The sequence below is a fragment of the Zootoca vivipara genome, chromosome 6 (assembly GCF_965207765.1).
Source record: "Zootoca vivipara chromosome 6, rZooViv2.hap1.1, whole genome shotgun sequence".
Classification (NCBI taxonomy): domain Eukaryota; kingdom Metazoa; phylum Chordata; class Lepidosauria; order Squamata; family Lacertidae; genus Zootoca; species Zootoca vivipara.
This window is the reverse complement of record NC_142589.1, coordinates 54,883,871-54,911,682: the sequence shown is the minus strand read 5'-3', so window position 1 is coordinate 54,911,682 and position 27,812 is coordinate 54,883,871. Positions and strand designations below refer to the sequence as shown.

Below are 27,812 nucleotides of genomic sequence, written 5' to 3'. Positions count from 1 at the left end.
CCATTAGGAAGTTCATCCTTGTGTCTAGTCTATACAGCATTTCTCTACCAGTTCAGGTCCTATCCTTGGAACCAACAGATGGTGACAATTTGTTTCTATATGACAGCCACCTTAACAGTTTTGAAAGGCTCTCCTGTCACATCTTTTCTTCAGACTTCACCTACCCACTTCCTTCAACATTTCCTCACAGGACTGTCTCCAGGCCTCTCACCATCTTTGTTGATATTCTCTGGACACATTTCACTTTGCTGATATCCTCAAACCATTGTGTCCAGACAGAAAGCAGAAAAGAGTGCTAGCCAGGTGACCCGGAATCATAGCAGTCTTTAAATAGCTGTTCTTGCATAGAAAATATGGTAAGATAAGAGGACTTTTACTTGAGGGGGTGCTTTTAAACAAGGCAAATGGGCCTAAGAACATTTGGGTTTTACTCATATCTCATCACAATGCATTAAAAAGCAAGTTTTCTTACCCTCATTCTGAGAAGTTTTAGAACAAGCTGAACGGGTTGCACTTCTAGGAACAGCAGCGATATCAGTGTGTTGTACTAAAGGAAAATCCTCTCCACGTATGTAATTTGAGAATGGACCTGTCTAGGATTGAGCATTCCAATCTGAGGTGCCAGGATGAAAGCCTCTTTGGGCTGTAACCCACTAAGTCCTCTGTAGAGTAGATTATTATTATTATTTTATTATTATTTATACCCTGCCCATCTGGCTGGGTTCCCCCAGCCACTCTGGGTGACTTCCAACAAAATATTAAAATACAAAAATCCATGCCTGGCTCATTAAGCCACACCCCTGCCCTCTCCTGGCATTTGGCCCTCAATCCTGAGGGAAGGTGGCCCTTGGCATAAAAACATTGCCTACCCTTGGCAGTAGACGATGACTAAGCACTTTAGGAAAATCAAAGCATGAATCCTACACAAGCAGATGGGAAAAGGTTTCTCTTTTATCGGGATTAAGGAGAGGTTGGGGCATGTCTGAGTCCTATTGCAAAACCAGGTATGTAGGTCAGGTGCCTCAGGACTTCAGTAGCTCTGTGGCGTCTAAAAATAGGCACTGCTGATGAAATAGAAATAAGTGCTTTACAATTCTGTTTGCTCAGTGTGAGGTAGATTACCGATATTCCCATTTTACAGATGGGGTATTGGGTAGGAGGTTGTGATTTACCTGAGCCTCCCAGTGGCAGAGCTAGAATTTGGGTCAAGGTCCAAAACAAAATGAAATAGTCTTATTAATGAAGACTGACAATTCATTTTTCAATGGCACAATAAATGTTCATGCTAGTGACTGCTAACTATAAATTATCTCAATAGCATGAATTGCACCTTGGGACCTATGAAGTACAAAGATGCCTTGCACCTTGTTGGCTCTGGTTAGCAGCAGCTCATAAACTGAACATGCTGGGAACTGAACCTGAGACCTGCATGTAAACCACATGTATCACTGAGCAAAAGAACCTTAAACATCCAGCTCTTTTGTCATTCCATGGGCTTGTGTGGGTTTTCAGCTTGGGCAAATCATACTCTATAGGAAGAAGAGAGCAACAGGATTCTCATGAAATGAAGTGGAGCTTTATTTGCAGGGTTTCTTCCTGCCTTTACATGCCAAAGTGGAGCACTTAAGGCTGTCAAATGTGATGAAATAAAACCACACCTCTACTCGTAACCAAAAACAGCATCATAATTCCAAAGGGAGGAAACTATAGGTGTGTGGCCCTGCCAGGATCCTACCTAGCAGTCTTCACATGACAGCAGAACAGCATCCAGGGTGGTAGTGTTGGATGTTGGAAGAAAGAAGACACCTCTTTGTGGCAGGGAGGAAGAAAATGGCTTTACATTGATCAGCCATTGGTAGGTGATCTAGCCAGGTGGTGGTCCTTCTGACTGGCAGCAGCTTCCTAAACTCTGGGGAAGAGGCAGGCTGGTGTTAAAAGTGTCAGACATGGTTAGACACCCACCATTGTCATGACCCCCCTTTGCCATTGTAACCAGCTTTTTTACCTGCCTCTTGCTCTAACCCAGAAGGGATGCGCAAGCAAATGGGAGTGATGGTGAGGAAGAGGAGCTGCCAATACTTGCTTGCTCATTGATTCTGGCAAGACAGCAAGCAGATTAAAAGCATGTATGCGGCAAATGCCACAATGGCGAGGGGTGGTGGAAGGATCCTTCCCAAGGGCCTCCCCAAACCTGGAGCCACCACTGGACACTGAAAGCTCGCTTATACCAAGCTGTGCCATTGAATTCAGTGTTGTCTACACAGTGGCCAGCCAGATGTTCCAATGATGTTGGGGATGGTTGATAAAGTCTGGAAGGCTCCAGCCTTCCTACCCTTGGTCAACACTGACTAGTAGCAATCTCCAGGGTTTCAGAAGGGACATTCTCAGCCCTACCTGGAGATGTTGGGTACTGAAACTGGGATCTTCTGCATGCAAAACAGGTAGCCTACCACTGATATATAGTAATTTTTTTCAGTCCAGGTACCTGCCTTCCTAAAGTTTAACTGGACACACCAGTGAGGATTGAACCTGGGAACTTTTGTGTGCCAAACCTATGCTCTACAAGGTAGTCTTTGAACCTTTTTTGTTTTGACTTCAAAGTGTAACCGGACCAGAAGCCCATTTTTAAAAAAATCTAGCACAGATCTTCCTTATAATACTATCCCAAACATACTGCATGTGTAGGCATATACACATAAACAAAGAAAGCCTGGTTCAGAGTCTTCCTCTATAACATCTTGAATGATTTTTCAGAAAGCATTGTTACTTATTTTCAGACAGCAGTGTTATTTATTTATTTTGGACACATGGGTGAGTAAAACTTCATGCATTTTTCATATCGCCTTGGATAAAGGGTGACGGGGAGGTGGGTTCGTGTCTGGGTTAGTAAATTATTGTGTCAGTTTGGCTGAGGCTGCTCTAATCCCATCTCTGCCAATGAGCTCTCCTGCTTCTGAAAAGGGATCCCTGCTCTCCCTCTGTTGCCATGGCAAGAGATGTGTGTTGCTAGGAGAAGAGCAGTCGCCTCCTCCTCTGTTGTCATGGCAGAAAATCACAGAACCCCTTCTGTTACCCTGACGATAGCCTCCATCACCCTGGCAACTGTCTCCCTATCCTTTTTTTCCTTCCTGACTCTGTTGCTACAGTAACAATTCCTTTCTCCCTGTCTTTGGTCACAAGTTCATCTCTTTATGCTTCTGCAGAGCTGCTGCTTCCCACCCAGTTACCAGTGTTAGATCCCCTACCTTCCAATATGGTTGCTATGGTAATATTCCCTCCCTCAACCTTCATTTTCATCACCTTGCATGTGGCTATAATCCCCATCAGCCCTCATCATAGACAGATGTGATTAAAAAGAACCTTTTGGGTTTAATGCAGGGATGGGAAGCCTTTTTTTCTTTTCTTTTTTAATCAATTTATTTGATTTACTGATATCTCACCTTTCCTTCAAGGAACTCAATGCATGATTTCTCCCATCCTCCATTTTATCCTCACAACAAACCTGTGAGGTAGGTTAGGCTGAAAGTGAGCGACTGTTCCAATATCATGCAACAAGCTTCATGGCTGAGTGGGGATCCAAACTCTGGCCCCCCAGATCACAGTCCAAGACTCTTAACGATTATCAAGGTTTCCCAAACTTTAGTCTCTAGCTCAGGCACCCCCAAACTGTGGCCCTCCAGATGTTTTGGCCTACAACTCCCATGATCCTTAGCTAACAGGACCAGTGGTCAGGGATGATGGGAATTGTAGTCCGAAACATCTGGAGGGCCGAAGTTTGGGGGTGTTTGCTCTAGCTCTTTGGACTACAATTCCTATCATCCATGCTAGCTAGGGATGATGGGAGTTGTAGTCCCAACAACAGCTAGAGACCCAAGTTTGGGAAACCCTGCACTACATCAAAGCTGTGACCCTCCAGATGTTCTTGGATGACAGCTCCCCTCATTCCTAGCTATTGGCCATGTTGGCTGGGATTGATGGGATTCAGGGACCCCCAGAGGACCACAGGTTCCTCATCCTGGCTTAGCATGTTATGAGCTTTTCATATCCACTCAAGTGCCAAAATGCTGGGAAATCACAGGTTTTAAGGGCCACAGCCTTAACAGGCATATTATTTAGACAATATTGGTAAGGTTTCCTATCCTGCAATTCGTTCCAGCTTCACCTCTGCATGCCTGTCCATGGCACAGTTGGACTGAGCCCAGATTTGCTTGTTCATCGGAACAGACAAATGGAGTCCATGCAAATGAAGCCATCATTCAACAGGAGGTGCCATTCTATGTTACAAATAGCCAACTGGCAACCAATATCATCTGTAGACAATGATAAAGAGTTTAAGGGTGTCCTGAAGCTCACCCAGCCCACCCCCTGCTCAGAGCAGGATACTGTAGTCACAGTGAATCCTTCCTTTGCAAAGGGTGTTAACTCCCCCCCCCCATTAATGCATCTGAGAGGAGAGCTGGTGTGGATTGATGGTTAGAATGTCAGGCTAGGACTTGGGAGATCAGGGTTCAAATCCCCACTCAGCCCTGAGGCTCCTTGGGTGACCTTGGGGCAGTGGAACTATGTGCATCACCTTGAGCCTAAGTACATCAGAACAGTGGGCTGAATCAAGCCAAAGAAGGCCCACAATGGCCAGCATCCTGTTCTCACAGTGCCCAAGATGCCTCAATGGGAAGCCCGCAAGCAGGAGCCAAGCACAAGAGCGCTCTTCACCCTCCAGCACCCGTGGCTTCATTTACTGCCTCCTCTGAGCATAGCTGCCAAGTTATCCCTTTTTTTATGGGATTTTCCCTTATGCTGAATAGGCTTCCTTGCGAGAAAAGGGAAAACTTGGCAGCTATGCCTCTGAGAAAAAGGTGGGATTTGAAAAATGCAATAAACAAGGGGTTCCCAAACTTGGATGACCAGCTGTTTTTGGACTGCAAGTCCTATCATCCTCAGATAGCAGGACCTGTGGTCAGGAATTATGGGAATTGTAGTCTTGAGACCCAAGTTGGGGAAACCCTGAAATAAACAGCCCGTTAGCCTCGACACTTGTTCTGCTGCAGACTATCAGAGAAGCGGCGCCCTGGACGCTGGGAATGTGCAGAGTACTTTTTTTTTTTTTTTGCAAAGGGAGGGCCCGGTTTTGTTGCTTTACGGCGGGCGACGCACATGCGCGGCCCTCCAGATCTTCCTGCTCCCCTCGGCAGGACCAGCGGGTCAGCGGCGATGGCCGCGGATGCTCTCTGCACGCAAGGGAGGCGGGCACGGCGAAGGCACAGACAGCAGCTGGTTGGGGCCCGGCAGGCGGGCGTCCCGGCCCCCTCGGCCGCGGCCCCGCCTCCTCGCGGCCTGCTTCCTCCTTCTCCTCCGGCTACTGCCAAGCGGCTGAGGCCTTCCAGCGCATGGCGAATTAGCCGCCCGCCTCGCTCGCCCGCCAGCCGCAATGGCGTCTGCCGCGCGGCCGCTGCCCCTGGTGGTGATCCTGGGCGCGACGGGCACCGGCAAATCCCGCCTGGCGCTGCAGCTGGGCCGCCGCCTCGGCGGGGAGATCATCAGCGCCGACTCCATGCAGGTAGGGAGGGAGCAACAGAGGGAAGGAGACCCCGTCCCTGCCTGGTACCAATTGGGAGGCGAGGGGACCAGCAAGCGCGTGCAGAGCTCATTGCTCGCGACAGCCGGGCCAGCAAGAAGGAAGCGCCTCTGACGGCAAGGGAAGAGGGGAGGCAGGGCTTAGCCTCGGAACCTCTTTTCTGTGCCAGGAGGACTCAACCCTGGGTCAGCAGCATTGCGATCCTTGGCTGAAGGGATGATATGACAGATAGATAAATTTTTAATTATCTTTCTATCTGTCGTGTGTACTAATGGAGATAGTGCTTCTGAGCCTGCATGGAATGTGAAGGCCTGCACTGGCTAGTAATGCCAAGCAGCACCTGCATATTAAGTTGGGCTGAAGAGGTAAAGAGTTGTCATAGTAGGGAATTTGGGGCACTGGTGACCTGTGCCCCCAGTATCACATGCCGACAGGGCACAAACCTGCCCGGCCTCTGCGATTTTTTCCAGAGGCCCTTCTCTCAGTCTTGTTTGATGGGGAATGATCCTTCTCGGTGGCTGCTCTGTGACTTTGAAACTCCCTTCCTAGAGACGTTAGACTGACTGTATTGATTAAGAGCAGCTTCCAATCATCCAGAGGTCTGGCACCTTCATTATACAGCTTCCAAAGGATGCTGAAGACACACCTCTTTACTCTGGCTTTTGACACACACGAGCTGGTGAGCCTTAGGGCTGGGCTGTGGATTTGTGCAAGGGTGGACTAAGACAGTAAACTCTTCTTCAGTTCTTTGCACTTCCATAGTTTTGCCTTCTCCTTTTACATTTATGTCTGTCAGTAATGGGGTAAGGGTAAGGTTCCCCATCCCTACCTTGTACATGATGTTGTCTGTAAGCTGGAGCATCTGGTAACAGTTCAAGATGGTCAGGTGAAATTTGCATATCTGCAACCTTAAAATATCAAAGTTGATCTCTCTGCTAATTTATAATTTCCATTAGACAGTTTTTGTCCACTGAGATAGAGACTGTAACCATGAACCTTCAGGCATTGCAGTTAGGGCAAAGTAAACATTTTGGGGGTGGGGAGGGCAGTGAGGCTCAGCACACTAACTCTGCCCCTGATCACTATTCTATTGTCTTCCAACTCACTATGCCATTCACCCCCAAACTTTGGCCCTCCAGATGTTTTGGACTACAACTCCCATCTTCCCTGGCCACTGGTCCTGCTAGCTAGGGATCATGGGAGTTGTAGGCCAAAACATCTGGAGGGCCGCAGTTTGGGGGTGCCTGCGCTATGCTCTCATCTGCGCACACACCAAAAAAACCCTCCATGACCCTGATACTCCCCCTGTGCCCGCCAAACTTGCTGCTGAGTTTCCTTTACAGGTGATGCAGAAAATGATAAAAAAAGTCCTCACTCCTTCCACACAAATAACAAAAACATGGTCACCTCTAGAAAAAAATCGGCTCTTAGTTTGTTAGAAGAGGGTCATGCAATGGCAGAGAGGCAGGTGGTAGTGGAGGAGAAGCAAAGCCAGGATAGGTCAGGAAAAAGAGAGTGCTAAGTCTGCTTTAAGTTTTCTTCCTCTCATTTACTTTGTTTTGCTCTGATAATGTATTCACGTCCTGCAGGAAAACACACCCTGTAAATTGCAGAAACCATCCTGTGTGCTAGCCATATCTGCCCCCTTCCCTGGGAGCCTTGAAGTTACCCAGCAGAGCACAAGCCTGCCCCACACAAGGGAGGCCTCACCCTGTTCTCAGCTCTGACACCCACATCATGAATGGACAGGCACCCTTTGCACATCATGTGCTTGGCTGGGTTTCCTGTGGAGGCTCCTTCTGACTTGCATTTTTCTCCGGGGACCTCTCAGAGCAGCCCTGGCAGATGCTGCTCGTTGTGCCCTGCCAGTGGCACCGGAGCCCTTTGTGCAAGGCCAGTTTCAGGGACTATAGCACTAAAGAGATCTGTGTTGGTGGGAATGAATGCTGGGGCAAAGGCCTGTCGGTGGGACAATGGTGCTCTTTGGAAGAACTGCCTTGGTGGGTGTGGCAGAGAGCTGGCTGGCTTGTCCTTGCCAACTTCTCTTTCAGCCAGGGTAGATGGGGAGTGAAGGGGTCACGAACACGACAACAGTGATGAAACAGGAGCAGCTGTTCCCCAAAATCTTTTGTAATTTATCAATGAATCCCTTTTCCCTTGCTTGTTTTACTTGCCTAACATAAATGGCAAGCTCTCTGAACACGATGGGGCTGCCCCAGTGTGGTGCCCAGGGCACAACTGGGGGCTACTTAAACCTCATGCAGTTTCCTCCCTTCCTGTCCTAGGGAGTCTCCTGTAGCTGAATCCTTCTTCAGACTAAATTCTGGTTAACAACTGTTTCTTAGCTGATAAAAGTGGGGAGCTCAAAATGTACACAGGGTGTGGGGTTGTGCCAATCTTGGACATAGTCTGGACCCAGAATGAGCATAATAAAACTGTCTCTTCAATAGAGATGGAAGGTTCTGTCAATGTTGGTTCTCTCAATTTCTCGTTATTCCAGTCATGAATTCAGTTCCCCATATTGCTGCAGCAATTTGTAAAAAGTATTGGGTATTTTAGTGTGGATTTCTTGGAACAAACGCAAATCCTCCTAATGCAGTGCATTCTTTTCACGGATATATCCATTTTTATGCACTTTCCCCTAGTACATGCATGCACTACATGCATTTTTGTAAACATTCTTTAGTGAACTACATTGCAAAATTGGAATAAGAGCAAATTTTGATGGAGGGCTGCATTTCGGTTCTCATGTTGTTTCGGAAAGTGCAAATTTGCTGGATTCAGCTTCAAATGCAAACTGAATAGCATTTGCATTTATCCCCCATTCAGTTTGCATTTATCCCCCACCCCTACATCTCCAGCATCATTCCTCCCCCTCCCACATTGTCCTCTTATTGCTGATGTTTGGGAGCTCAAACTCCTGGCTGCCTTGTACACGAAATGCCTATTGGCTTGCCCTGATGACATGCACAAATAGCGGCTTAAAAGTAAGCCTGCCTTATTAGGTTCTATTATAAGGGCCTCTAATCTGCTGCGAGAATGTAAAGCCTTTTCCGAAAGGGGCTGTCAGCCCTCTGAAGTGGCTCTCCCTTTCTTTGCTTTGCTGTGCCTGGCTGCCCAGAGGTGCCTTCTTGCTTGCCTTTGCTTTCCCCCATTCCTCTCCCAGCTAACTGTACCTGTTTGATCACCACAGTGAGAGTGGTAGGACACCAAGCTCTCTGACAGACCCTGACCCACAATGGCACTCCCAAGCTCAGATAAGCACAACTTAGTTGCAGTTCCTTAATGGTGAGAGACTCTATACATGCTCAGGATCGCCATGTTTTTGTTTGCTGTGTTCTGAGGCTTGCGACTATTTCTAGGGCACACCCTCAGACATTGTAGGGGAGAATACCAGGTCTCAGTTAATTGCACCAGAAAGAGATTGTGAAAACAATTGTGGGTTTGGGGTGCCTGCCTGCTCATCTGTGTGGCTTGTGGCTCTGTCTGCAGACTCAACTCCAGATCAAACACATGCCTCTTTTTCTGGGTCTGCCCCACCAAGCACCCAAGAAGATGCTGTTTTGACATGGTCAGAGGGAGAAAGGGAGAGCCGTGTTGCCCGAATGGTGAACTTTGGGTCTTAAGCAGAGCAGACTGACCCGGGCAAGCTGTGCTGTGTTGAAGCACTGGGTCATTAGGGCACATGTAAACTCATCATGAGCAGCAGTGCCAAGTCTTGCAGCTTGTGCTGTGATTGTCTCCAGTGTTGGTGCATCCGCCACTTGTGATGTCAAGAGACCTCTGCAGACACAGATTTCACAGAGGAAATGTGGCTTTGGGCATTTCATAGTTTCTAGTGAGTCAAACCTCCTGCGGTGCAGGATTCACAACAAAAGCATCCCTGACAGATGGCTATCCAACCCTCCAGTGAAGGATCGTCCGCCAACTTTTGAGGGTGTCAGTTCCACTGCTGGACAGCTCTTACTGCCAGAAAGTTCTTCTTAATGTTTAGGAAGGGATCTCCTTTCTTGTGATTTGAATCCATGGGTTCAGGTCCTACCCTCTGGAGCAGCAGAAAACAAGCTTGCTTCTTTCTTCCTCTCTGGTTTCTCAGCCTGCAGAGCTTCCCTGCCTGCTTGCAAACAGCTCAGACCCCAGCCTGTGTACCCCATGGCCAGGGATGATGGGAGTTGGAGTCCAACAACATCTGGAAGGACCCAGGGGTTTCTCATCCCAGAATTAGACCATAGGTGATGGTTTTTCTCCTAGCACTTCCTGCCACTTTGCCTTCCTTTCTTGCCACCCCGGATGCCTCCGGACCGTTTCCCCCATTTTACGGCCCAGTGTTATCTTCCCTGACTGCCAGTAGCTCTCAAGGGTTTTGGGCATAAGAACACAAGAAGTGCCTGGCTGCTGGATCAAGGCAAAGGGAGCTCCTCTAGTCCAGCATCCTGTTTGCATGGTGGCCAGCTAGGTGACTGCAGCTGTGCTTTCCCCACTTCTGACTCCCAGCAGCTGGTATACAGAGATATACTGCCTCCAACAGTGAAGATGCAACATTGCAATCATGGCTTGCAGGGTTCCGGTTTCCGCCGGCAGGAATGGCGGACCTGTTTTCCATCCCTCTGACCTTCGTAAGGAATTTGGCGGTTGCTAGGGGAGTAAATGGCAACCCCCTACCCTCTCCGGGGGTTACGGAGAGGGGCTGCTGGCCCGCGATGCCCCCAGACCCACTCCGACTGTTTTTGGAGTGGGGGGAGCTTGGGCTGAAAAGCACTTACGAGGGCCAGGACTCCCGGACGCTAATCTGCATGGCGGGGATTTCCATGGTTAAAGAAGATAATTAGGCTTAAATCTATGGACATACTTCAGAAGGAGGGGAAGAAGCGCTGTTTACTGCTGAGAAATTTATGCTGCTGAGGGAGAGGAGTTAAAGGCTGTATATCATCTGGAAGAAGGATTGATGGGGACGGAGCGATAAGGGAATTGAGTTTTTTTTTATTTTTCTTCATATGAGTTACTTCGTACCTTCCCAGACGCGATGTCCTGGCTTGTTTGGAGTGAAAGAGAAGCAAAAGACTGTGTGAGTTGAACTTTATAAACTGTTGTTACTGAGCATATTTTTTAAAGATGTGGAGTTGCCGATGAGAAAAGCCCCCCCCCTAGTCGGACGGAAGGAGTCCTGGACGCGTTCGGAGGATTTATGAGCTGTGACGCACTTTGAATTGGAGCAGCGACCTGAAGCTAAGTTCAGCTATAGGGCAAGGAGATCCATTAATTTACCAAGAGTTTATGGTTTGATGTTTGGGTCTTCTGCCTGGAAAAGCTGTAAATTTTATAAAGATCGTTAATCTTCATGGCTATGAGAGAAAACGAAAGTGATTTGAGCTTTTTAAGATGGCGCTGCTTCGACGCAACAGGGAGCTCCAGACTAAGAAGATTTATGGGGAGGCTGGACTGATTAACCCACACAGGAGAAAGAACATTTGTGAAACCTTGTTTGATATTTATCTCAGCAGCTGGGAAACAATCGGTTGAAAGTGGAAAACATCTATGTGACTGTAAGGGGAAGATCTGGATTATTATGAACTTGGAGGACGATTTGAACTTTAGAAAAAAGACGGCAGTGGACGGTTGCGAGGAATCCCCAATTTCCTGAAGCATGGGAACCCAAATAAAAAATTCTTTAGACGATTTGGCATAACATTCGGTTTGATTGATATATATATGTGTATAATTTGAAATAATGAATGTGATATAATTGGTTTTAATTGGAAAATTAATAAAAATATATTTAAAAAAAATAAGCAATCATGGCTTGCAGCTGTTGGGAGGTCCATTGCCTATCACTTATTATTATTTTATTTTAGAGGTGTAGGCAAGTGACCTGCTGCCACCTTCTGTAAGTGTGTGCTGTGCTCCCCTAGGAACCCAGCCCTTTCCTTCCTTCCTTCCTTCCTTCCTTCCTTCCTTCCTTCCTTCCTTCCTTCCTTCCTTCCTTCCTTCCTTCCTTCTCCTTCCTTCCTTCCTTCCTTCCAGTGGACCACAGTCCATCCTGTCCAGGAGCATCAGAAACATCCCAAAGACGCTGAAGTCTTACTCACATATGAAGTCTGGTTCACAAGTCATAACCTGCATCTGGGCTGTGCCACTTCAGATTTCACATGCAGAAATGCTCCTCTTTAGGTACATGCACGTTACCCCCCCTTGCAACGTACACCTCCCCAGTCATTGACCTCCAACTCCACGCACCTGCCTACTGAGAAACAGCAAGTCAGGGGGCTGGCTTCCTTCTTCCTGACGTGCTGGTTTCCTGTGAAAGGGATGTTTTGTATCTGGGAGCCTTCCGCCCTGGATGACCTGCAGCTCTGCAGTGGGATGGTCCAAACAGCAGTTGACCACCCCTTCTGTGAGAACTATTTACCATACTTTTCTGTGTATAACATGCCCCCTATTTTTGGAAATTTAAAATTAAGAAAATGGGGTGGGGAGAGATTCCCCAAAGTTGTTGAGCTTTTTGGGGCAGGATTGCCCAGAATTGTTGAGCTTTTTGGTGGGAGGGGTGTGCAGGGTTGTAGAGGTTTTTTTTTTGTGGGGGGCAGAGCAGATTGCCTGCCCAATTGCCGTAGCGACAGCCAATCAACAACAGCCCTTGCTGCAGCCACCAATAACAATCTCCAACTCGCAGCAGCAACCAATCCCATGTCCCCACAATCCATGTTTAAGACGACCCCTAATTTTGAACATGATTTTTTAATTTAAAAAAAAGCCTTATACACGGAAAAGTACAGTAATTAATTTTTTAAACTTATTATTCACTTCTTTTTCCTTTTTTTAACAAAAGCAGCTTACAATAAGCAAGCAAACATATGCATTGAAACCAGTATAAAACAAAACGGGGGGATCTTATTTTATCTATAAAACTAAGCCCGAAGTGAGTGTGAAAGTCTGCCTGTCTCTTTTTCTCCCTCTGTCAGGTGTACCAAGGCCTAGACATCATCACCAACAAAGCCTCTCCTCAGGAGCAGCGGCTGTGCAGGCATCACATGATCAGCTTTGTGGACCCCTTGGTCACTAACTACACCGTGATAGACTTCCGCAACAAGGCCACGGCCCTCATATCCTTTCATGGGGAGAGTGTCTTTCTTGGGTGTGTGGCATCTGGGTTGTAGTACAGGACAGCAACTAGGGGGTATCATCTGCCTTGGAGCAGGCAAGTGGAATTGGGGAACGATAAGATGTGAGGAGCTGATAATGGATGTAAGAGAAGGAAAAAGCTGGAAAATGTTCATTTCCAGCTGAGATGGGCAGCAAATACTGTAGTCTGTCTGTGCCCTTCCTAGTGGATTCTTGTTAGGATTCTGTGAACCAGGGAAGTCAGCAGAGGAGGCAGAAAGGCCTTTGATGAACTATTTGTGGCAGGAAGCAGGATCTAGTAGGAAGGAGGTTGTAGAAAGATCTAACCATCAGTATATACTGTCTGGTACAAATTGAAAAGTGAACTAAGTCAGCCTAAGTCACCACTGACCTTGATCTTTTATAATGCAAATACCAAGAGATCATGAGTCATGCTTTGTTTCTGGTCTAGACCAGCTGGGAAATTTATGGAGAGAGAATGCCAAAATTACATGACCAGGAAGTTCTGGGAGATGAAATCTGCATATTCTAATACTTACAAATAGAAATTAACACTAATTAAGAAATACTACGGTAATTGAGCACTTAAAAAAGAAGTTTGGAAAATGACAAGCATTTAATGCATGCCTTTAGTAGTAGAGGAATCTCCGTCGGATGGCATGAAATATTACTAAATCTAGACCAGACTGACTTTAAATTTGAAGAAGGATGGCAAGAATGATTCAGTTACTAAGAAGGAATGGACCTGGTTATATAAGAAGAATGCAAAAAAATGTTATCTCAATCACATTGAAGGAAAATGCCCACGAAATGCCCTTCAGGTGATATCTTGTACCTGCTCTCCTGAAGAAGTAGAGTTTACAACAGCATAATTGTGGAAGATTGTGAAATATGGGAACAGGTATTATACATGTATTTTGGACCTGCCCTAAGGTTAGAACTCTTTGGCAGGAAATATTGGAGATAACAGAGGAAATTAAGAGGATATAATGGCAGACATTCAGCGCGCCGCCTGCCCACGACTCCCAAGCCTCCCCCAAGCTGTCAAAGGGAAGGGGGGAATGCCACTGGCAAAGCAGCGCAGCTCCCCCCCCTTACCCTGAGGGCTCGGGGTAGGCTTGGGAGTCACTGGCGGGCAGCACGCCGAATGTCACCCCCCTTAGTGAGGGCACCCGGGGCGATCCACCCCCACCAACCCGACCCTTCCTACGCCCCTGCCCACTCCACCCCTTTTATTCACATGAGTACACAGTTGTGCTGTGCACTTCCAGCCATAGCTGCCAAGTTTTCGCTTTTCTCACGAGGAAGCCTATTCAGCATAAGGGAAAATCCCTGTAAAAAAGGGATAACTTGGCAGCTATGCTTCCAGCTTCAACTGCCTGTTGTTCTTGTCCCAGTCTTGCTGAGGGTACAGACTCTGCTCTGCCTGCACTGTTCTGAATACCACTTGCTGGGAAAACACAGGAGGGGAGAGGGCTCTTGTGCTCAGGTCCTGCTTGGGTGCTTCCCATTGGGGCATCTGATTGGCCACCATGAGAGCAGGATGCAGGACTAGGTGGGCCATTGACCTGATCCTGCAGGGCTCTTCTTATGTTCTTAGGCCCATGCAAAACCGGCATCGTTTTTAGAGATGCAGAGGCTGGCACAAGGGTGCCAGCAAGTACCATGAGCAGCTGAGGACGACGAAGGCAGCTGCACTGAATGCGGGGAGAACAGAGAGACTCACTGGCCTGTGTGATGAGGAGAGGGCTCAAAGACAAAGTGTGACTTTAGTTGTCAGGAATCTGCCATGCTCTGTTGCTAGGAATGTTCAATGCCTGCAGCTCAGAGATACAGCGTAGCTCATAGCCTCTGCTTTCAGGGCGGCCCTCGAGGGCAAGGCAAATTGCCCAATTGTCCTCAGGGCTGCCTTTTCCCCTTGTTAAATGCCTCACTTGTTTTTCCTGGGGTTGTTCCTTGCCATTCTCGCTTGTAATCCTCAATGGCCTACATTGAAGACATCTTCGCTTGCAAGAAGATCCCCATTGTGGTTGGAGGGACCAACTATTACATTGAGTCCCTGCTCTGGAAGATTCTGATTGACACCAAGGTATTTGTGGCATTTTCTGCTAGCGCTAGGTTCAGGGGTTGATGCGGCATCCAGCAACAGCAGCAGCGGCTTTTTCAATAAGATGAGGGGTGTCTGATAGTATGGATGGAAGTGTGCTCAGTAAAATTATCCCTTTTTAGAAGGGCTTCTGGTCCACTCTTTGGGGCCTCACTGAGCAGCACATTTGGGACAAGAGAGGATTTTCACTGTGTCCTTTGCCTCTCAGATATTTGGCTTACTTGCTTGAACCATTTATTCCACAAGCACCTTTTTGCAGGGCATTCTGTCAGCAGCATGCTGTGGCCTCTTGATGGGAGTTCTTACCCGTTCAGTTTTATTTTCGTAGCATGCCCCCAGGTCCTATAAAATCTGCTATTACAGAATTATTTGCAAAATCCACCCATTTTCTTGAATTCTTGAAGAATTCTGTGACTGCAGAATATCAAAATACTGATGCTGCAGTTCATTCTCCTCCAATGCAAGTTTTACCCCAGATTCTTCTATCTTATAGAAACGCTTTGTTCATTTGCTTGTGAGCCAATCAAATGTTCATTATTCATTCAACTGTTCATAATACCTTCTGATTGCTGATGTTAAGCTCCTTTGTGAGCCTGTTGCTCAATTTCTGTGACAAGAAGAGATTGCAAGCTTCCAAGTCACAAAGACATTTTTGACAGCTCCATGTATTTTGCAATGCCATGAGTGGTATTCATTTAAGTCCTACTCAGAGCAGACCCACTGGGGAAGGACCATAGCTCAGTGGTAGAGAGTCTGCCTTGCAAGCAGAAGGTCCCAGGTTCAATCCTGGGCACCTCCAGTAGGTTTGGGAGAGAGTCCTGCCCAAAATCCTGGAGAACCACTGCCAGTCAGGGTAGGTGATACTGAGCTAGATGGACCAAAGGTCTGACTCAGTATAAGGCAGCGTCTTATGTTCCGATTGAAATTCATGTTGGGTGCAACTCAGCTTGTAGAAAGGTGTTTGCATGGTATTTAAACAGATAGAGCATGGGACCTCCAGATTCCCAGACTATCCATATACCTTTAACCTCTATGTTGACCTCTCTGCCCTTTAAAGTTTAGACTCATAATCTTAGGTTGCATCCTGTTTACAACTTCCTCCTCCTGCTCACACTTCCTCTGGACCTTGAGGCATGAGGTCATCTTGGATGTATTTTCTGAGAACAAAGGAGCAAGTAGGGCTTATTTGTTTCTCCCTAGTTAGTTAGGAAAGAGTTCTGTAGTCCTTCCTTGAATAAACTAAGCATTCTTTTTTCATACCAAGTCTCCTTTTGAATGCCTTTCAATTATAAAGGTGTGCTCCGAGTAAGGATTCATTTCACTCAAGTTAACTTCTGCTATTGCATACCAACTTTATATGCTAACAATCAACTTGAGTTAGTCGTGTCCGTTAACTTCACCGGTCTGTCCTGAGTAGGACCAGTGCTTTTTTTCTGGGGGAGACGCAGGGGTACGCATACCCCTAAACATTTTGTGAATCTAAGTTTGGCCTCATTGAGGCGCAGTATTTCAGTATGAGTAGGAAAATGAGAATACCCCTAAACATTTTTTTAAAACCAAAAAAGCACAGTAGGAGCAACCTTGGAAACCATCCCATGCTGGTGAAATTCTCTCACCACTGCAACTGGCTCTGGTTGGCCCCTTTTGACCAGCCATTGGCCCTTTAGCAGGACAGCCTGCTAATCCCTTAGGTGGGTGTAAGGAAGGGCCCTTTCCTTTTGGGTCAGCTGCCCCCTCCTGGCCCCCCTTGCAAGCTGCAGGTTACCTGATTCTGTAGTGATGTTCAGAAGTGTGACTTTGGTGAACATGGTTTATAACCTTGCAGGAGGTGGCCAGGAGTTCAGGCTCTGCAGAGGGGACTATGGATCAGAAAATGGAGCTGGAGAAACTGGATGGCGAAGAGCTCCATCGCCGATTGAGCCAGGTGGACCCCAGAATGGCAGCCAAACTGCACCCTCACGATAAGCGCAAGATGGCCAGGTCTGTTTCTCCAGCTGTAGGCCCAGTTGCCAGGCAGACTTTGTTACCCCCTTCACCTGGTCACCTGTGGTCAGTGCAAAAGGGTGACTAACGGGCACAGCTTTCTGTAAGAATGTACCATAAGGAAAGGACTGCCTGATGATACCCAAAGGTCTGTTTAGCATTCTGTTCCAGAAACTGGTCAGTAAAGGCCTCTGGGAAGCCCTTGCCCTCCACTGATGCTTTCCCCCAGCATCTCTTATTCCCAGGTACACTGCCTCTGAGCATGGAGGCTCTGTTTTCTTGTTGCTATTAATAGCCATTTTAACCACGTATCTTATTCATCATGCCACGTAAGCCTGCAGCAATTATATGCTTTGTGTTAATCCCTTGGTGTGCAAAAAACCAGAGAGTTGCACACTCTGCCATATGTATCTCCTCTCCTTTACAGGCTCTGGGGCTGAACCTAAGTGGGAATCCCAGCTCCACTCTCCCTGCCTGCAACAGCCGTGACCACAAAGCCAGCTGTGGGGTTCTGCCCTCTTCCTGCCTGGCGTAGAGTGAATGCGCTTTCTTTTTTTACAGTCAGTTCTTCCTTCCCTGGTTGCAGAGCCTCCTCCCTCCAGGGCTTCAAGCAGGCTGCCCTGGAGGTGAACTGCTTCCCCTCCCCTCCTGCCTTTTTGTTCCATGCACTGCAAAGCAGCCGCTGCACCCCCCCTTCTCACGCCCCCCCCCCAGCTGCTCTGCTCCTCTGCTGGTGTTGGCTGATGCTTTTCACTTCAGCAAGAGAGAAAGCCACCTTACCGGCTGGACTGCGTGCCGCAGCTCTGTGGGAAATGGAGCAGCGACGAGCCTCAGCTTGCTGCCTTAGCCAAACCTGCCCTGCCGTGCCCTGCCTGGGAGCCAGGCAGAGAGACACCCACCCCGTTCACATGGATCAGGGGTGTGTCTGGGATGGGGCTGAGCCAGAGCCGTCCTGCATAGCCCCGGGACTTCTTGGCTGGCTGGTTGCTGGGGATGATTTTCTCCTGAGAAATTGGGAGAGCGGGGTGGAGCTGCCTTCCTCTTGCCTTACAAACTGAGCACAGAATCAAGGACTGGGGCTGTTTTACGCATGAGGCCGGAGTCACTTCTTTGTTCCCAGTTCCTTTTTTATTACAACAGCCTGGGTTAAGGAACGGAAGTTTACATGCATATCCCAAATGAGCCTTGAGCTACCCTACGTTAGGGCTAGGCCATCCCCTGGAGACTGTCCCCTGTGAGATGCCAGAGCACACACCCTCTCTGTCTTGTGCAATAGGCAACACTTTAGGATCAGGGAACGTGGAGAAGATTTTGCACCCTGTGCTCACTCCAAACGTCACACACCCACATCACCCACCATCAGGAGGCTGTGCAGCCTATCCTGTGAGCTGCCCTGAGATATTCAGATGAAGGACAGTATGTTAATTAAATAATAACAATAATTATTATTAAAGGCAAGGTGCTTCACTCATCTTCATGTCTGGGCCCAACACTTAGCTTTTGCCCAGCTGGGAACTAGGAGCTAATATCAACATCGACACAAACTCTGGGAATTTCACCGTAGCCGTTAAAGGCATCTCTGGTGACTTCACAAAAAGCTGGCTGGCTGTTCTGCTCCCTACATTGGGGGGTGGGGGAAAGCAGCAGCATCCGGCAGATTGAGATATCATGTTACTGGCCTGCTGGCCTCTGGCAGCAGTTTCTGTGTGGGCTCCTTGGGGCTTGTGTCACATTGGACTGCCTTCCTTGGCGGTCTTGCTGTTCATGGTAATACCTGTTGTTGTTTTTTATGTGAGTCCTGTTGCATGAACACTTGTTAACCAAGCTGCCTTCAGGGGTAGCAGTGTTCTCCATTGCAACAGCTCCAAAAAGCACCCCCCTGACTTGTGTGCTGTGCTGCCTGTCTGAGAGGAAGGCAGTCATGTGAGCCCAGAAGGAGAACGGAGCTGAGCTGCTCCTCAGCTGAAAGGTGCTGCCTGCCCTTCTCCAGCAAAGGAGTTTGCATCTTTGAGAGATGCTGAATGCCTCTTGGGTGCCTTGTGGATTCCTGGGGCCCACAGTGGCCTGCTCAGCTAGCTTCCTTCTTCCCAGCTGTTGAGCACTTGATGCCCTCCAGATGTGGCTGGACTTCAGCTCCTGTCATCTCTGGCTAGCATGGTCGCTGGTCAGAGCACATGGAAGCTGCATGCCAGCAACATCTGCAAGGGCCTCAGCGTTTCCCCCTGGGTTCCCACATTAAGCCAGCAGGGGGGGGATTTGTGCCGCTCCCACCCCCTGCTGTTGCTGCCTGCAGTTCCCATCATCCCTGTTCAGTGGCCATGCTGGCTGGGGCTGATGGGAATTGGAGTCCCACAACCCACAAAGGCCTGCAGGTTTCCCCAGACCTGGTTTGTCTTAGCAATTGTCAGGATTGGCTGTGGCCAACAGGAAAGGAATGCTCCAAAGATAAGATTTTTGCACGTTCAAAAGCATCTCACTTGTGCCGGAGGGGTGGGGTGGGGATTTCTGCCTCATGGCATTCCTGTCCAAGGCAGCCATGCCTGTCCCACACCAGGCGTGAAGCTTGAGGGAGGGAGGCCAAATGCTCTTCTGCCCATTCAACCTGCCCGCCTGTCTTTCTCACCTGCAGGAGTTTGCAAGTGTTTGAAAAAACGGGCATCCCCCACAGCGAGCTACTGCAGCAGCAGCAGCAGGAAGAAGGAGGAGGGCCGCTGAGCGGCCCCCTGAAGTACCCCAACCCTTGCATCCTCTGGCTACATGCAGAGCAGGCAGGTAAAAAAGAGGGAGGGACTAAAGGCCACAGCCCTTCGACTGAGTATTTCTTCCTGCTTTGCCTACATCTGTCCTCCACCCTTACCCCCACATGCTTTCTCTGAGCTGGGCAGTGGTGAAAATGTTGCTTTTCTGATCCTTTTACAAGGCCCACTTAATCTGCATGCAAAATGTGAATATTCTAGGCTTTTACATAGTATGCTTTTTTAAAAATTACCTGGTCCATTTCAGGGGTTGGAGAGGTGGGCCACTTCCCCAGCCCCCAGTAAATTCCAAACCAACCAATTATTCCAGAGAATGAATGGAGGAAATAGCAATGCTGCTTCCTTCTCACCCTCTGAGATCAGGTGGATGATGTGGCTTGGTGCCATGTGTGACCTGACTTTGCTCGTGGCATCCAGAGCCATATTTCCCAACCTGTTCTGTGGGGGGGGGGCTTTGTGTGGCTGCATCCTTAACCTTCTGGGTGTTCATCAGTTCTAGAAGAACGGCTGGACCAGCGGGTGGATGCGATGCTGGAGGCTGGGCTGCTGGCAGAGCTGCGGAACTTCCACCAGCGATATAACCAGGAGAGGGTAGATGAGAACAGGTGAGTTTCTTCTCATCTCCTCCCACACCCCGCCTTGCCACTTCCTGTCCTGGCATTCATCCACCCAGGATGGGGATAGAGGTCAGAGGCTGGGACTCTGTGTTGTTGCAGGATGCCGGGGTGTGTGTGTGTGTGTGTGGCAGAGAGCACCAAGCACCCATGCAGCGGTTTTCTTCTTCTGAAGTGCTGCGACTTGATCTGAAATGCACCTTGTGCATGGCTCATAATGGCTGGAACGGGTGTGCCTGTCGCCTGATGGACTGGCCGGCCTGGATCTCAGCCCCCAGTGCACAGAGGGGCTTGTGGTGTTTTGCAGGTGGAGAACAGGCTGACCTGCCTGTTTTCCCCCCTTCTTCTGCCTCAGCCAGGATTATCAGCACGGCATTTTCCAGTCCATCGGCTTCAAGGAATTCCACCAGTTCCTGATTGCAGAGGGCAAGTGCTCGGAGGAGATGAGCCAGCAGCTCCTGAACCAAGGTGGGGACCGGGCTGGCAGGAAAGGGGCTGCTCTTGCTGCAGGGAAGACATGGGCAATGTTTTTCAATATTTGGCCAGCAAGTTTTGGGTTTCACAGCCATACATTTTGGATTTACGTATTGTGGATGGAAAAAACGTTCCACTGCTTTTGAAAACCCCACTTTGCATCTGTAGAGAACTGTTTTATACCAGGTCAGACCCTTGGCCCATCTAGGTCACTGAGAAAAAATCAGAGAAAAATAATTGGACCTCTAGAAAAGAATTCCCAGCACCTGTGCAACATGGGCAAAAATTCTTTGAAGGAAGTGGCTGGCAGCTGGGCTGTTTTGAAGCTGGTTTGAATTTGCAGTGTAAACGCTGCCTTGCAGTTTCAGACTCTTTGTGGGAGGGTGCTTCCTTTGGTCTTGCTGAGAAGGATCTGTCCTTTGCCCCCTTGGGGCATCAGTTCTTGCAATATGTGAGCACGTCCCCTTTCCCAGGCTTGCTCCCTGTCCAGGGTCCTTGTCCTCTGTGACCTCTCCCCTTTTTATGATTTTAGGAATCCAGGCCCTGAAGATAGTGACCAAAAGGTACGCCCGGAAGCAGAACAAATGGGTCCGGAACCGCTTCCTGAGACGTAAGTCCTTCTTTCCTGCCTCCATTCTTTCCCCCCATTTTGCTCTCTGTCGGCTGCTCCCCCCGCCTTCCATTTCCTGTTTCTGCCTCCTTGAAGTCTTTGCATTTCCCCCTCTTCCCTTGGCTCTTCGTTGGGGCCAGTGCTCACCAGGATTCCTCTGCCCTTGCCTCAAAAACTGCCAGTGCCCAGTTTTGTGAAAATCTGCTGTTCCTTTGAGCATGTGCAGAGTGCCTTCTCCTCAAAGTGTCATGGCCCTCACCCACAACCTACTCAAGAGGGTGTGGCTTTCCTTTCTGATTGCAGCCTCGCCTTTGATCTGATCCATTTCCCTGGCTCTCCCTATGCAGGCGGGGCCTGAGGCCATACTTTGGCCTGTGAATTGTTAGCTGAGTATGAATTGTGAAGCAGCTTGTTCCCTGTCAGTCACTGGCCAGGCAGAGAGAGAAATGTGTTGGGACCCTATGCAGACACCCCTCCCCAACACACACTGTGTCGTTCTCCCCCCCCCCCCAATTGAATCATCCTGGAGTGAAAGACCGGGTTGGGGGGGGGAGACAGCTGCCCTTCCCGATCTGATTGGCTCCTTCCTGGCTAGCTGCACAGCCTCCTCTGGCTGGGAGCCAACCGGACTTCCCTCCCTTTGCTCCAGGCTTGGAGGAGAGCCAAGATTGACAGCTGGGAGCCGAGCACTTGTTGAAAGGTTCTTGGGAGGTTTGCAAGGCAAGGTGAAGGGGGGCAGGGGTGGGAGGAGCCCTGAAGAAACCCAAGAAGGGAGGAGGAACAAGAAGAGGCTTTGGGTCGATGGCCCAGTCTTTTCCCAGCACAGGTGCAGCGCAGCCCGCGCTCCCTCTCCAGCCAAAAAGCCGACAGGTGCTCCCTGGGTTGGTGGTTTTTGTGGTCATGGCATTAAGAGGCATCACCTGCTTAGGATTTGGCACTTGGGAAGCCTTTTGTCTCATCTGGTGCCACTGAGCTTGCCCAGCTGGCTGGCGGTTGGACCTCAGAAGGGCAGGAGCTGGAGGGGGGAAACCAGGAGGAGTTTTTGGCTGGAGGCATCCTGCAGGAGATGGAGGAAGTGGGGAGTGGGGTGGGCTGCCACACCCTGGCACGAATTTGATGCAGGTTTTGGAATGCCTACAGCAGAAGTTGTTTTTAAAAGAACAAGTTTCTAGATCTCATGGAAGAAGGCCCAGTGGTTTGCACCTTGCTTTAAATTGGGGTGCTGGGGGATCCTTTTCTCTTCTGGGCAACATTCCAAGGGCCAGACTTCAGCGGTGGGTGGGGCCCTTGGTACCTATGTGGTGGTTTCCCCCCTTCCAAAAGATGCTTGACCACTCTCCTTTCCTTGAGCTTATGAAGGTCCCTTAAAGGAATAATGTGAAGTTGTCCTCTCTGTTGCTCAGCCGTCTGCTTTTATTCCAGGCAGGGGTGGGAGCAAATGGTCCTCTACCACACTGGCAAATGGGGTGTGCTGACCCTCACTGCTGCCTCCGCCCCCCTCATTTCTTACTTTGGTCTCTCTAGGGCCCGGCCAAAATGTGCCCCCTGTCTATGGCTTGGAAGTCTCAGACCTCTCTCAGTGGGAGGAGAAAGTGCTGGAACCTGCAGTGCAGATCGTGGAGAGCTTTGTCCAGGTACCTGGTAGGCAGGGGAGCTAGAAGCAGCATATAAAAAAGTGGAGGACCCTTTTTCGTATCAGCAGAGACTCAATGCTTTTTTCTGCTAAGCAAAGAAAGAAAATTACTAGCTGGTGACATTCTGTCTGGCTTCCTCCTTCACCTATATGGATTTTTCCAAGATGAGAACCGGCAGCTGGCAGATGCATCCTAGATGAGCTCTGATTGTATTTTTTTTTTTAATCACCCCCAAGTGTTCTGCAGAGATTTGACCCTTTTGGCCTTCCGTTTCAGCTTCCTTTTTACCAGTTCTCTCATTTTCAAGAAGTTTCCTCTTTTGTGACTGTGGCAATCGCCCACTTCCACATTATGCTGACTTTGGTAGCGCTCTGGCTACTGTTTCCATTCAGTTCAGCAGCATGTCTCGCACAAGGTCCCGGGTGCTGGGTTCAATTCGTAGTGGTACTTCTAGAGACCCTTGTCTGAAATCCTGAAGAGTGACTGCCAGTCTAGACGATTTTGAGCTGGTTGACCAATGGTCTGACTCTGGATAAGGCAGTTTATTATGTGACTTGAAACATGCATTTGCCCATTTTATATGAGGGTACATAAATTTGCAAGTAAATTGAAAGCAGTTGTCCAGGGGTTGTCACACCTTAATGTGACCAAGGGATACCATTCAGGCTGGGGCTGCAGGGAGGCAGTGCAGATAGTAGCCGGCTTCTGGCTCCATTCTGTTCTATAGGGAAAATAAACAGGCTACAGGCAAAAGATAGGATCACCAGGGGCAGCATCACCTCTTGGCCCTGGGTGTCAAGTCCCTTGGCCCACAGGGACTCCACAGGGCATCTGTGCAATGTAGCACCAGGAAGGCAAAGGAAACCTGTGGCATCTTGAGTGCCTTCAAGGGTTCCTCTCTCTCTCTCTCTCTCTCCACACATATCCAGCTTGGCATTTTGCTAAAGAAGAGAGTGAGGCCTCGAGCTCCTGCAGAGTCCAGTTTAGTTTACCTGTAATGAGTGCCACTGACCATCTCTCCCCATACCTGGAACTGAATTGTGGGGATGCTTCACAGGGTGGGAAGAGGCCTGGCTTGCTTAAGTTCTGAGGCCAGGGGCCCGCTTGCCTTTTAAGGAATGGAGGGGCAGCCCCTCTGTCACCCTCTTCTTTTGCTGGACTATTCTAAGCCAGTGGTTCCCAAAGTAGATGGCACCACCTCCTGGGGGGTTGTGGGATTCTCTAGATGGGGTGCTAAGAGGCTAAGAGGCAAGGGGTGTAAATGACTATTAGGCTTTGAAAAGCTAGTATCAGGGGACCAAGTCCATTAACCATCAAATGGTTCCTGTTTTCTATTTTACCTTGTGGTTTCGTTCCTTAGTGGGTTGTACAAACCGCTATTCTGAGCAATGCTTTTTAAAGGGCAGGGTAGGGGGCAGCTGGGGATGAGTCCGAGGGGACGGTTGGCAACCACTGGTCTAAAATGTCATTTCTTCGCAAGGGGCGGCAGCCACCGGCCGAGCCCATCACGATGGCGGACGAGGCAGGTGAAGCCCAGGAGGGCAAGCGGAGGCGGCACATGTGTGAGCTGTGCAACAGAGTCATCATCGGGGACAGAGAGTGGAAAGGTGAAGGATTGCGCTTGCAGGAGGTTTGGGGGGGGGGAGGTGGAAATCGTGCCCGGGGGATGGGGATGGGGTGGGAATGGGGAGGGAGAAAAAGGAACAAAGCTCTCCCAGTTCCCTGGAACAAAGCCCTGCTCCCTGCTCCCCTCCCCCCTGCCCCCAAAATTTCCTCAACCACTTCCTGCCTGCCGGAGTGATCAGCTCCTGGAGGGCTGTTTACAGCATTCTTATAAAAGAACCACTTTACAAGGGGGTGGGGAGAATCATAAACCCTTCCAGGAGCCTCCATCTGTCATTTTATCCTCCTCTCCCATCTTCCGCTCCCCCTCCTCGCCCCCCCTCGCCCCCCCCCAACTTTCCACTACTGTAGCTGTAAAAGCAGTTGCCTCCTTGGGCAAAGGGATCTTGAACCCAGCAATCGCATGCAAGGCAGGAGTGATCTGTTTCTGTATTAAATGCGGGGGTACGGGGAGAGAAATTAGCATTTCTCCAGGATGAAGCTACTTCCACCTGCTTAGAACAGCAGGAAGCTGGCCATTGAAGGTGAAAGGGATGCGCTTGGATTTTCTTGTCTGAGCTTGGCCTTCTCCAGGCATTTTGGACTACGATTCCCATCAGCCTCAGCCAGCAGGGTTATGTGATGCTGGGGCTGATGGGAGTGGTAGTCTAAAACATCTGGAAAGCTTTCTGTAATTCAGTCCATTATGGATGCAGCTTTATGGAAGAGTTGAAAGTTTTTTTTAAAAAAAGTGCAGCAAAGAAGCCAAAGGCTTGTTTTGAAGGTAATGTCTGAATGATTTATTTTTAAATGGGAGTCTGTTGTGGTTTGCATATGCATCCAACTGGCTTGGTAGTGATTTGATGGCATCTATCACTTCAAATCATGGTTCTTTTAAAGAACCCTCTTTTTTAAAAGATTTAAATACATGCCTCTCTACAAGAAGAAAACTGGCTCATGAGATGAGAACTGGCTGTGTTAGAACATTTCTACCTTTATTTGCAGGGATCATTTCCGAAAGTGAAAACCATCTAGAAATGTCCTCCCCACCTGCTGTTTTACAATCCCTCTACCAGCCCAGGATTCTACTACCTTATTTCCATGCCTGTTCGTAGGCCAGCCTAGAGCTGATAAACCACTGAGGTCAGGCATAGGCAAACTCGGCCCTCCGGATGTTTTGGGACTACAACTCCCATCACCCCTAGCTAACAGTACCGTGGTCAGGGATGATGGGAATTATAGTCTCAAAACATCTGGAGGGCCGAGTTTGCCTATGCTTGTCTGAGGCAGTAGGTGGAAGTGGTGGAATCCTGGCATTTACAGTCTCAGATTGAGTATGCAGTCTGAAGTGACTCTCTCAAGAATCACCTAACTCTTCAGGTAGAGAATGCCATTCTTGAATGCTGCCCCATGTTAAAACAAAAACAAAAAAACTTTCCTGCAAGTAAAGACAGACTACAACCGCAGGCCTCTTTGTTCTGTGCCAGTTTTCTTCTTGCAAGGAGTTTTGTGTGTGTTTGTGTGTGTGTGTGTGTGTGTGTGTGTTTTAGGTTGGAGAGCATTCAAAAATACGATTCCTGCAGTGGGACTGTTAGCTCAGGATTCCTCTGTTATCTCAGACCTACCTGTGGCAGATGTGTAGACCAGGCCAAGATTGTGATTGACCTTTATTGGAGAGTGCCCAGTACATCCACACGATCATAGATTTAGAATAGAATTGAAATAGAGGATGGAACTTCTGGTTAGCACTTTGCCTGGAGGATTTGAATAAGAGACATTCGGACCACACCGATTTATCTGTAGTTTCCACCATGACAGGTACAAAACACATTCAGGTGTGCGGAACGAGGGTGTGTTTATAATAAACAGTATTGTGTTGTTATTATTTTTGCGATGTTATTTAGAAAAGCAGCACTGTTCATGGTTTTGTTTCCAAAATGATCTCCTGTTAACTTGTGTTGGCAGAGCACATAAAATCCAAAGGCCACCGTTTCCACCAGAAGCAACAGCAACAGCAACAGCAGCGACACCTGGCCTCAGATCCCCTTTCCACAACGTGCCATGATGAAAGTGCCACGACTGGTGGGAAGGAGAGCCAGGAGAAGCGGGACGGGAGCGTGGAAGCCTGTGAAATGTAGACCCCGTATTTGGGAGGCAGGTTGTTGGTGGGAACGCTGGCCCAGGAGGCAGGATCCTACTCTCATCAAGGATTTCTCATCTAAAAAATGCCGAGTCGCCTTTCTCCAGAGACGGACAGTTCCATTTGATGCAAATAATTGAGTTGATCCAGGCATGAATGCCAGTGTGCTGCTCTACCTCTTGACTTTTTTTTTAATTTAAAAATATAAAGGCTATATTTTTAAACATTCCAATACAGTGACTTTCTATTATTGGACCAGCGTGTCTGCAAAGATCCACTGAGCATCCTCTTGGGGAACAGAGGAAGAAGAGATGCGAGGAAACGGTCTGCTGCAAAACATCCCCGAGCGTTTTAAGCTGCTTCACCTTCTCTAATTTTGTTCCATCTGTTTTTAACAGGGAAATGTCACCATAAGGCAGGCATTCCCAAACTGCGGCCCTCCAGTAGTTTTGGCCTACAACTCCCATGATCCCTAGCTAACAGGACCAGTGGTCAAGGATGATGGCAATTGTAGTCCAAAACATCTGGAGGGCCGAAGTCTGGGGATGCCTGCCATAAGGCAAGGTTCCCCAGTAACGTGCTGCTAACTTGTTCTCCCTCCAGATGTAGCTTGACTCCAGCACCCATCATCCTTGGTTATTGGCCATGCTGGTTGCGGCTCATGGGAGTTGTGGTCCAACAACACCTGGAGGACACCAGGTTGGCAAAGGCTGACTTAAAGGGTTTGAATGTGCCCCCATGAGCTGAAACAAACACAAGCATAGCTACAAGCTTCTGTAGTCATTGTGTATTTCTCATGTAGTTGTATTTTTGTAGCATTGCATGTTGGAACAGCTTTCCTAAGTAACTACAAAATACTTTTTGGGGGTGGGGACGGCCCATCACTTTCCTCTGTTCATCTCCTCGTGCAAGTTGAACACATAAACAGACCCTTTTTTGGATGATTTTTTGAAGGGTTTTCTTGGTACTACTCAGGATTTTCCATGGATGGAAGCTTACACAGCTGATGATGTTCCTCCCCTCAAGTGTGTGCAGATTTTAGAGGGTGTTTTATGTTTGGGTCTGACATCTGAATACCCTGTTGCGGGTCTTGGCTAGTATCTGGACTGGGTTCCGGGTGGACTGATGAGCATTGCTTGGTCCACCTGTATCTGCAACTTTAAAATGCAGTCCTCTTCTTCTGGCCCTCTCCTCCAAA

At 48.7% G+C, this 27,812-nt stretch overlaps 1 protein-coding gene across 1 annotated transcript; it reads left to right on the top strand.

Annotated features, from left to right (window-relative positions):
- The first annotated feature begins 5,116 nt into the window (after window positions 1-5,116).
- TRIT1 (tRNA isopentenyltransferase 1) lies at window positions 5,117-27,558 on the top strand. The gene is made up of 11 exons (XM_088672231.1): window positions 5,117-5,557; window positions 12,535-12,677; window positions 14,687-14,783; window positions 16,627-16,781; window positions 19,414-19,556; window positions 20,034-20,145; window positions 20,510-20,622; window positions 21,161-21,238; window positions 22,763-22,872; window positions 24,353-24,479; window positions 26,440-27,558. Exons 1-11 carry the CDS (start codon window positions 5,429-5,431, stop codon window positions 26,610-26,612), a joined length of 1,380 nt encoding a protein of 459 aa, XP_088528357.1. The 5' UTR covers window positions 5,117-5,428; the 3' UTR covers window positions 26,613-27,558.
- Window positions 27,559-27,812: the final 254 nt, after the last annotated feature.